Source organism: Carlito syrichta, unplaced genomic scaffold, assembly GCF_000164805.1.
Source record: "Carlito syrichta isolate Samal-C Ts95f unplaced genomic scaffold, Tarsius_syrichta-2.0.1 Scaffold120465, whole genome shotgun sequence".
Classification (NCBI taxonomy): Eukaryota; Metazoa; Chordata; class Mammalia; order Primates; family Tarsiidae; genus Carlito; species Carlito syrichta.
In genome coordinates this window covers 167,511-178,701 of record NW_007064561.1, presented here as the reverse complement: position 1 = coordinate 178,701, position 11,191 = coordinate 167,511, and the positions used below count along the sequence as shown (strand labels likewise).

The 11,191-nt window shown below is 48.4% G+C and overlaps 1 protein-coding gene across 1 annotated transcript in view; it reads right to left on the bottom strand.

Annotated features, from left to right (window-relative positions):
- Nucleotides 1-10,929, bottom strand: part of SYCE2 (synaptonemal complex central element protein 2) — a 22,881-nt gene extending 11,952 nt beyond the window's left edge. The window contains exons 1-2 of the mRNA XM_008048031.2: nt 10,903-10,929; nt 10,192-10,307 (exon numbers count right to left, since the gene is read on the bottom strand). Coding sequence (XP_008046222.1) covers nt 10,192-10,307; nt 10,903-10,917 — 131 coding nt within the window. The 5' untranslated portion in view covers nt 10,918-10,929. The remainder of the gene's footprint in view (nt 1-10,191; nt 10,308-10,902) is intronic.
- Between the last annotated feature and the right edge of the window lie 262 nt (nt 10,930-11,191).

The following is an 11,191-nucleotide window of genomic DNA, read 5'->3' as shown; positions in this document are numbered from 1 at the left end:
TTTGAATACATGAATGACTTGGAAAGTACTTTCATTATTATCCACACTTTAAAGACCCCAGTACTTTCATTATTATCCACACTTTAAAGACTCCAGGCTGGAGTGCAGTGGCACAATCATGGCTCAACCACAGCCTCAACTTCCTGGGCTCAGGCGATCCTCCTGCCTCAGCATCCACCTTCTCTTTCCAGCTTTATTGGTTTCTACTATCCCCCCATCTGCAGCAATCTGGAACCTTCCAGTGTCCCCAAACCCATCAGCCTTTGCCTGGAATGACTTTCCCTTCCTGCCGCCTTCAAGAGGGAACACTCGCAGCTTCTGCTCCTGTACCCACATTACAACTTGGCCTTGCTGTTCACAAAGCCACCATAGTTTATGTACATCAGTCCCCTCCCATGCACGGTCACCCTGAGGTCAGGGATAGCATTCTACTTATCTGTGACTTTCGGTACCCCCAAAGCCTTCATCAGTGCTTGCTGAATGAATGTACCACTGACAGGGCATTATTGCAAAATGAATGTACCACTAAGGGGCTGGTCTAACACTCCTGCTCCCAGCCTCTTTGTACCCACAGCTTGCCTTGTTGTCTCAACCTCTCCCAGACCATCTCAACAGTCTAAGGACCCTGAAATTAAAACCAATGATAGCACCGGGTATTTCTTTTTGTATGACTGCTCACAACCTGCTTGAGCTGCTAATGGTTAGGAGCTTTCCTTTCTAGGACTCAAGGGATGAAGCTGGAATGGGTTTTCATAGCAGTTAAGCAAATAGTAAAAAAAAAAACAAAAAACTTCACTTGAATCCAGCTAATTCAAATTTTGTGGTGGGACAAAGGCCTGCATCAGATGTTTGCTGAGAGCTTCTTTATTCTTCCAACCTCTCCTTTGGGGATTTATTCTTTTCTATTTCATTTTTCTTAATACTCAGCAGCTGCATATTAATCAGGATGCTAATGAATCATAGGCTTCCCTGAGCCTGCATTCACCAATTAACTTTAATAAACAAAATGCGCGGTGTCCTCTCCACTGGTTTCCCCAGTTCCTGGGCTGGCTTCTGTTGCGGAACCCTGGACTGAGGCCAGGGAATGGAAGTCAGTCCAACACAGCCTGCCAGGCATGCACAGCCTGCCCAGGGTTTGGGCTGTGAGATGGGGGCTATGAACACATCGCTGCGCTAATCTATTATGGTCTGTCCTTCTAAGGAGTCCCTAATTTGGTTCGAGGATTAGGACATAGTTCCCAAGCAGGGCCCAGGCTGGCAGGGGGCCCAGGAATTGCAGAGGAAATGGGTCTAAGCGAAGAGACCATCTGTTCGCTCCAGGTAAAGCTGTGATTGGCAGGCATGTGAGCCAGAGCTGCCCGCTGGTGGGGCCCTCCCTCCATGGCCTCTAACAGATATACAAGTAAACAATCCACCAGCCACTTATGACCACTGCAGGCAGCAGTCCCAGGGGAGGAGCAAGCTAATCAAACATTCAAGGAGGAACACAACAGAATCTCTGGTGTTTGGACAAAATGATGTTTTGCTGAAGTACAGCCAGGAAGGGGGAAGGTTTGAATCGAAGCTGATGAGCTGGTTCCTCAACCTCTACTTTTCTCTCCTAAAATGTGTTAACATTTTAATCATGTTGCTGAGTATCTGCTGCTGGATCTATTAACTGGCCTCTGCTCTGGTTTTAATCCATCTGTTTTTTGGCCCAAAGCTCTCGTGGAGCTTCTTGAAGTCTCTGAGTGATTTGCAATGGTCTGTGTCTCTTCACCACATAGATCCTGGTCTAAAGGTGCTATTCCACAGCAAGATATAAAACAAATGACTTTGGCCATCTCGTCCCTTTTTCTGGCCTCCAATTGACAACACGCAACTAGAAACCATTCCACTATGCAGTCTGACTTACAACCAAGGAATGTGGGAGGCAAAGGAAAGCTGGCTTTATGCCTGGAGTCCTCAGGCCCTGTCCTGAACCTCTTCTCTTTCCCCAGGTGAGCTCATTCATTCCACAGCTGCCGCTGAAACAGTGACTCCCACAGTGCCATCTCCAGACCTTGACCCAATCCTGAATTCCAGGTCAGAAAGTCCAACCGTATCCTAGACATGTTTACATGGGTATCCTCGGCCACTTCAAACACCTCGAAAACAAAATAAAACAAAGGACAAACACCAAGGGCAACACAGAAATTGTATTCTTGCCTCTGCCAGAGAAGCCACCATCTGCTGGAAATGGCTACAAGCAGGAAAGCAGGGAGCAGTGGTGTGCTAGTAAGCATTTAGCAACTGGCCCTCTGGTGGAGGGGGCAAAGCCCTGATTTTAAGTGTCTGCCAAGTTCCACGATGCAAAGACTCCCGCCATCGCCAATTTCAAGCTACCAACATGAAGTCACTAAATGCCAAGTTGGGAAGAGATGTGTAGAATTGGCTCTTGCAAGCCAGTAGGAGCCAGCTCAGCACAGCAAGGCCGGAGATATCCTCACTGATCTCCCGCCTGTGCCTCATGGGGCGAGGCACTTCTCTCCATCTGCCTTGCTAGATGTCTCCCACCTGATCTCCCACCATTCTCCACAAAATAGCCATATTGGTTTTTTTAACAGGAACCTGAGCAAACAGATCACTTTTCTGACCTAGCAGTTCCCCTCCTAGGTATATGTATACCCAGGAGAAATAAAATCATCCATCCACACAAAAACTTGTACATGGATGTTCATAACAGAGGTACTCATAACAGTCAAAAAGTGGAAACTACCCAAGTGTTCATCAACTGATGAATGGATAAACAAAATGTGGTAGATTCATATGGATTATTTTATAGTCATTAAAAGGAATGAAGCTGGGCCAGGTGTACTAGTTCACATCTGTAATCCCAACAGTTTGAGAGGTCGAGGTGGGAGTATTGCCTGAGGCCAGGAGTGAGAGAGCAACCTGGGCAACACAAGACCCTGCCTCTACAAAAAAAAATTTTTTTTTGAGTCAGAGTGTCATTCTGGCACCCAGGCTGGAGTGCAGTGGCATGCTCATGGCCACCACAGCCTCAACCTGCTGGACTCAGGCGATCCTTCCACCTCAGCCCATCCTTCTGCCTCAGCCTTCCAAGTAGCTAGAGCTACAGGTACATGCTATTACATCCGGCTTATATTTTGATATATTGTAGAGGCAAGGTCTCACCAAGTTGCCCAGGCTGGTCTTGAATCCCTGAGTTAAGGCAATCCTCTCACCTCAGCCTCCCAAAGTTCTGGGATTACAGGCTTGCTCCACCACACCCAGTTACAAAAAAATTTTAAATATTAAAAAATATTAGCCAGGCGTGGTGGCAGTGCCTGTAGTCCCAACTACTCAGGAAGCTGAGGTAGGAGGATTGCTTGAGTCCAGGAGTTCAAGGTTCCAGTGAGCTATGATCATGCCACTCTACTCCAGCCTGGGCAATAGAGCAGGACCCTGTCTCTCAAAAAATAAATAAGGTTGAAGTTCTCATGCATGCTTCAATGTGATTAAATCTTGAAAACGTGTTCAGTGAAAGAAGTCTATCATAAAGGACTACACAGTATATGATTCTATTTATATGGAATGTCCAGTATAGGCAGTTGCATAGAGGCAGAAAGTAAATTTGTAAATGCCAGGGGTTGGAGGATGCAGGGACTGGGGGTGACAGCTAGGGGTATGAGATTTCCTTTTGGAGTGATGAACATTTTGGGGCTTTTTTAGTCAGAGTCTCAATCTGTCACCCAGGCTGGAGTGCAGTGGCAGTCTCATGACCACCGCAGCCTCGACCTGCTGGGCTCAGGCAGTCCTTCTGCCTCAGCCTTCCAAGTAGCTGGAACCACAGGCAAGCCCCACCACATCCAGCTAATTTTTTAATTTATTGTAGAGACAAGATCTTGCCAAGTTACCTAGGCCGGTCTCAAATCCCTGGGCTCACGCAATCTTCTCACCTCTGCCTCCCAAAGTACTGGGATCACAGGCGTGAGCAATCGTACCTGGCTGATGAACATATTTTAAACTTGACTGTGGAGATGGTTGTGCAGCTCTATGAATATACTAAAAGCAATCAAATTATACACTTCAAGGTGATTGAATGGTATGTCAGTCATATCTCAATAAAGCTTTTACAAAAAAAAAAAAAATATATATATATATATAATATCCAGGCTAAAGCCTATTGCCTACAAAAAGTTCCATGACCTGGGCCCTGCTGAGTCCTGCACCCGTACCCTGACACTCACCCTGGCTCCCACCCAGCCACTCTGGCCTTACTTCAGTTCCCTGAAAGCCACACAGGAGCTTTGCACAAGCTCCTCTCTCAACTCCTCCTTTCATCCCTTTGCCCACTCTGCACTAATTTGCCCTCATCTTCAGCCCTGCTTCTTCAAGGATGTCTTCCTTGGCAGGCTGCCCACAGGGGAAAGGTCTCCCAATACCCCGGTTTCTTCTGTGTCTCCCCAGTCAGGTGGAAATACCAGGAAGAATGAGCATGTCTGGTGGACCTGGGTGTCCCTGCTGATATGACAATGCCTGGCGCACCAGCCTTCTAGCTGTTTGGGGAAAACATGAAACTTATTCCTACGTCAGGAACTTCATACTTGCAGTTCCTTCTGCTGAGAATGTTTGGGCCCAGAATGTCTCCTGGGTGGCTCCTTCCCATGTGACCTCCTTAGAGATCTTCTAAGTCCTGCTCTAAAGTCCCTGACACTACAGTTGCTCCTTACTATGTATATATGTAATATATATATATTTTTCTGTTTTTTCACACCACTTGCCAGCAGTTGAAATAACATTTTAATGATTACCATTTAGTGACAGAATCTTGCTCTGTTGCCCAGGCTGAAGTACAGTGGTGCAATCATAGCTTTCTCTAATCTTGAACTCTTGGGTTCAAGCAATCCTCCCATCTCAGGCTCTCATAGCGCTGGGATTACAGGCCTGAGACACCATGCCCAGCCTAGTAATTTTTTGTCTATTACCCTTTTAGAAAGTCAGCTTGGCAAGACTCAGAATAGCCAACACAATTTTGAAGGGCAATATTGGAGGACTGGCACTACCCAACTTTGAGGCTTACTATAAAGCCATAGTAACTAGACAGTGTGGTATTAATGAAAGAAAAGGCAGAATAGAACAACCGAACAGAGTAAAGGGCCCAGAAACAGAAACAGAACCATATACATCGTCAACTAAACTTTGACAAAGGAGCAAAAAAAATTCAATGGAGAAACAACAGTATTTTCAACAAATAGTGAGAAACTAGACATCCACTTGCAAAAACACAAATCTAGACACAGACCTTATACCTTTCACAAAGATGAATTCAGAATGGATGAATCATAGAACTAAATATACAACATGAAACTATAAAATCCCTAGAAAATGCAGGAGAAAATCTAGGTAAACTTGGGTTTGGTGATGACTTCTTAGATACAACACAAAAAGCACAACCCATGAAAGAAAAAAATTGATCAATAGGTCTTCATTAGAATTTAAAACTTCTAGGCCAGGTGCGGTGGCTCACACCTGTAATCTCAGCACTTTGGGAGGCCAAAGCAAGAGGACTGCCTGAGTCCAGGGGTTCAAGACCAGCCTGGGAAACTTGGCAAGACCTCGTCCCTATAATAAATCAAGAAGATTCAGCTGGACGTGGTGGCACACGCCTGTAGTTCCAGTTACTAGGAAGGCTACGGCGGAAGGATTGCCTGAGCCCAGCAGGTCCAGGCTGCAGTGGCCATGAGCGTGCCACTGCATTCCACTCCAGCCTGGGTGATAGTGAAACTCCAACTTAAAAAAAAAAAGAAAACACAAGCCACTGACTGGGGGCAAATCCTTACAAAACACATATCTGATAAAGAACTGGTATCCAATATACAAAAAACTCTCATAATCCATCAATAAGAAATCAAATTCAAATGAAAAATGGGCAAAAGGCCAAGTGCAGCAGCTCATACCTAAAATCCCAGCCCTCTAGGGGGCTGAGGTGGTAGAACTGTTTGAGGCTAGTAGTTCAAGATCAGCTTGAGCAATATAGTGAGACATCATCTCTACAAAACAAACAAAAAAATAGCAAAAGATCTGAACAGACACCTCACCAGAGAAGATGTACAGATGGCAAATCAGCATATGGAAAGATGCTCAACTACATGGCATCAGAAACTGCAAATCAGTCCAACAATGAAATTAACATTATAACCTTCCTAGAATGGCCAAAATCCAAACACCAAATACTGCTGGAGAGTTGAAGCAACAGGAACTCTTATTCACTGATGGCAGCAATGCAAATATGATCTAACAGTGTGCTCTTTCCCATCCACCCAAATGAGTTGAAAACTTATATCCACACAAAAACCTGCACATGAATGTTTATAGCAGCTTTATTAATAATTGCTAAAACTTGGAAGCAACCAAGATGTCTTTTTTTTAGTAGAAATCTTTTTATTTTTTTAGTTAGAGTCTCACTCTGTCACCCAGGCAGGAGTGAAGTAGCACACTCACGGCCACCACAGCCTCGACCTGATGGGCTCAGGTAGTCTTCCACATCAGCCTTCCAAGTAGCTGGAACCACAGGCATGTGCCACCACACCTGACTAATTTTTTAATTTATTGTAGAGACGAGGTCTCGCCAAATTGCCTAGGCTGGTCTCAAACCCATGAGCTCAGACAATCCTCTCACTTTGGCCTCCCAAAATGCTGGGGTGACAGGTATGAGCCACCGCACCCAGTTCAAGATATCTTTCCAAAGGAGAACAAGCCAGATGCAGTGGCTCATGCCTATAATCCCAGCACTTTGGGTCAAGGCTGCAGTGGCCTTGAGTGTGCTATTGTACTCAAGCCTGGGCGACACAGTGAGACTCCAAATTAAAAAAAAAAAAAATTAGCTAGACGTGGTGGCACATGCCTATAGCTCCAGTTACATGGAAAACTGAAGCAAAAGGATCACCTGAGCCCAGCAGGTAGAGACTGTGACGGCCATAAGTATGACACTGCACTCCAGTTTGGGCGACAGAGTGAGATTCCAATTCAAAAAACAACAAAAAAAATAAATAAATAAAAGAAGACTAAATAAACCATGGAATGTCTACATAATAAAATATTATTCCAGGCTAAAAAAGAACTGAGCTATTGGGCAACCCCTTCAGGTCCCGTCCCACTGTGGGAGGTTTCTGTCCTCTCAATAAATCCTGCTTTTTTTTTTTTTGAGTTGGAGTCTCACTCTGTCACCCAGACTGGAGTGCAGTGGCCGCTCCTGGCCACCGCAGCCTTGACCTGCCAGGCTCTGGCGATCCTTCCGCCTCAGCCTTCCAAGTAGCAGGAACTACAGGCGCGCGCTACCACACCTGGCTAATTTTTTTTTTCATTTATTGTAGAGATGAGGTCTCGCCTGCCTAGGCAGGTCTCGAACCCGCAGGCTCAGGCAATCCACTCACCTCAGCCTCCCAAAGGTGCGGGATTACAGGCTGAGCCACAGAGCCCGGCTTAAATCCTGCTTTCTAAGAAAATAAAATAAAATAAAAAGCTATCAAACCACAGAAAGACATAGAGAGGCTGGGCACGGTGGCTCAAACCTGTAATCCCAGCACTTTGGGAGGCTGAGGCAAAAGGAATGCCTGAGCCCAGGAGTTTGAGACCAGTCTGGGCAACTTGGTGAGACTTCATCTCTACAGTAAATCAAAAAGTTAGCCGGGTATGGTGGCATGCATCTGCAGTTCCAGCTACTTGGAAGGCTGAGGTGGAAGGATCACCTAAACCCAGCAGGTGGAGGCTGTGGTGACTGTGAGCATGCCATTGCACTCCAGCCTGGGTGACAGAGTGAGACTCCAACTCAAAAAGGAAAGACATAGAGAAACCTTAAATGCATACTGCCAATGAAAGAAAGTCAACTCCAAGAGGGCAGAAATTCTGATTTGTTTACAGCTATATCCCCAGCATTTAGGACAGTGTCTAGCCAAAGTGGACACTCAAATATTTGGTGAATAAATAAACATACAAAACAAAAACTTTTAAAAAAGTCATCCCTAAGCCGGGCTCGGTGGCTCAGCCTGTAATCCCGCACCTTTGGGAGGCTGAGGTGAGTGGATTATCTGAGCCTGCGGGTTCGAGACCCGCCTGGGCAACTTGGTGAGACCTCATTTCTACAATAAATCAAAAAGTCAGCCGGGCGTGGTAGCATATGCTTGTAATTCTGGCTACTCGGAAGGCTGAGGTGGAAGGATCGCTGGAGCCCAGCAGGTTGAGGCTGTGGTGGCCAGGAGCAGCCACTGCACTCCAGTCTGGGCGACAGAGTGAGACTCCAACTCAAAAAAAAAAAAAAGTCATCCCTAGCCGGGCTTGGTGGCTCAGCCTGTAATCCTGCACCTTGGGAGGCTGAGGTGAGTGGATTGCCTGAGCTCGCGGGTTTCGAGACCCACCTAGGAAACTTGATGAGACCTCATCTCTACAATAAATCAAAAAATTAGCCGGGCGTGGTAGCACACGCCTGTAATTCCAGCTACTTGGAAGGCTGAGGCGGAAGGATTGCCAGAGTCCCAGCAGGTCGAGGCTGCAGTGGCCGGGAGCGTGCCACTGCACTCCAGGCTGGGCAACAGAGTGAGACAACTCAAAAAAAGTCATCCTTGACACCTGCCTCTCTTTGTCTCACCTCAATAGTTAATTTGTCAGCTCTGATCTTCCAGAATCTGACCACTTCTCACAACCTCCACAGATTCACCATGGGCCAAGTCACAGTTGTCTTGCACCTAGATCATTCCATTGAGATTACTACCTCCTCACCAATCTCCCTGCCTCCACAACCTATTCTCTGCAAGGAAGGCAAAGGAAGCCTGGTAATACTAAGTCTAGAAGATAGCAAGCTCCTTTAAAGGGCCAGAAAGTAAATCATTTCAACTGTGTAGGCCAAGCAGGCTTTGCTGCAACAACTCAACTGTGCAGAAGCAGCCATAGCCAATATGCAAAAGAACAAGCACAGCTGTGTTCCAATAAAACTTTATTAACAATAATCCAGCAGGTCGAGGCTGCAGTGGCCGGGAGCGGTCGAGGCTGCAGTGGCTGGGAGCGGCCACGGCACTCCAGTCTGGGTGACAGAGTGAGACTCCAACTCAACAACAACAACAAAAAAAACACAATAATCTAGCTGGGCTCAGTGACTCATGCCTGTAACCCCAGCACTTTGGGAGTCTGAGACAGGTGGATTGCTTGAGCCCAGGAGTTGAGATCAACTTAGAGAACAGAGCATAACCTCATCTCTCAAAAAAAGAAAAAAAATCAGTTAGGCATAGTGGCACACACCTCTAGTCCCAACTACTCAGTATGCTGAGGTGGAGGGGATCACCTGAGCCCAAGAGGTCAAGGCTGCTGTTAGCTGTGATCACTGTAATCATGCCACTCCACTTCAGCCTGGGTGAGAGAGTCTGACTCAAATAATAATAAGCTGGGTGTGGTGTCTCATGCCTGTAAAATCCCAGCACTTTGGGAGACAGAGGGAAGAGGATTACCTGAGCTCAGGGGTTTGGGAACAGCCTGCACAACATGGCAAGACACATAAATCATAAAATTAGTTGAGCGTGGTGGCACATGCCTGTAGTTCCAGCTACTTGCAAGGCTGCGGCAGAAGGATTGCCTGAGTCCAGCAGATGGAGGCTGCGGTGGCCATGAGCGTGCCACTGCCCTCCAGCCTGGGAGACAGAGTGAATCTCTGACTCAAAAAAAGAAATCATCATCATCATCATCTAATGATCCCTGCTATGGCTGCATCATGTCTGTCCTCTATTTCAAACCCTCTCACAGGTAATAACATCCAAAGTCCCATTTACCTGTCTGTGTCTCTTCCTATTTTCCAAGTACCCAGGCTGCTCCAGTTCAGTCCTCCCTCTGGGCCTTTGCAGCTGCTGTCCCTCTGCCTGGAGCGCCACACCCACATGGTTGTCATTGCCATGAAGTCATCCCTGGTCCTCCGATGTAAACTCGACACCCAACCCTCCCCATTTCCCCGATTGCAGGGAGCATCAAGCTGATGGCTATATATTAGGGACTGCACTGTCTCCTCCTCGTGCTCACTGCTGTGTCGCCAACACCTAGAACCGTGCCTGGCAATGGATGATGTTCCCCCTCCTCCTGTGGAATAAGTGCACCAAGAGCAGACACTGGCAGGGCCTTGGGAAAGGGAAAGAGTGACCGAGAAGGACCTTGGGCCTGCGTGAACCCATTGGGCGGGTTCTTCCTCACCTAGCTGGCCCTCCACCAGCTTCCTCTTCCAGTTTCTCCTCACACTGCTGATGCTCCTTGCTCTCCCCCAATGGCTGCGGCTCCTGGTCCTTGCACTCTACACGGGGCATGTCCACCTGCGAGCACGGCCAGCGCTTGAAGGGCAGAAGGAGGGAAGGCGAGAAGTGGTCAGAGCATCCTTCTCCTGACCCGACCCCTCCATCCTGGGCACCTCGGTGTGCCACTGTGGCACGCAGGGACCCCCAGAAGAGACGCGTGGAGTTGAGGTGGGCACCGCCAGGACAGGGGCTTAGGGTAGAGGTCCACTCTTTCCCTGGAGGAGACCTGAAGGGCCACGGTGGGGGCAGGGCTCTGGGAGGAGAGCCAGAGTAGGGCCTGAGCTCCTAACTCGTGTGTGTCGCCCTGAGTCCTTCGAGGAAAGAGAGGGAGGAAAAGAAGAAAAAAAGAAATGGTTGCGGCACATGCGTGTCTGTGCCTCTCTCTACCCTCCTCCTGCCACGCGCCACGCGTGGAAGTCCCCATTCTAGCCGCGACAGTGCGTCAGTCAGGGTCCGGTCAGTCAGTCAGGAAATTGGGGCCAGGCCTGGTAAGAGGCAGCCTCAATGGCATAAGACAAGCGGCCGGGCTCGGGTCCGCAGAGGAAATTGGAGATCGCGGCCGTTTCCCGCCAGTCCGCCCGCCGCCCGCGCGAAGTGAGCTAGCGCCGCGTACTCCCTGTCGCTCCATCTTGTCTTTTCCCGCCTTTACGTTCGCGCCCTCTGAGCATGCGCCGGTCCCGCCCCCCGGCACGCTCCCACCCTGCGCACGTGCTACAGCGCGCTCTCCTGGCCCCGCCCCCTTTGAGAACTTGCGCAAGCAGCGCGGCGCGATACGCCGTTAAGAGGCGGGTTGGCTGACCAGGGGCTGCGCGCGCAGCCGGCGACGCCTGGGACAAGGGGGTGTGTTCGGCGCATGCGTGTACGCACGTGTGCGGTTCCAGGGTCCAATAAGACCGTGGCTT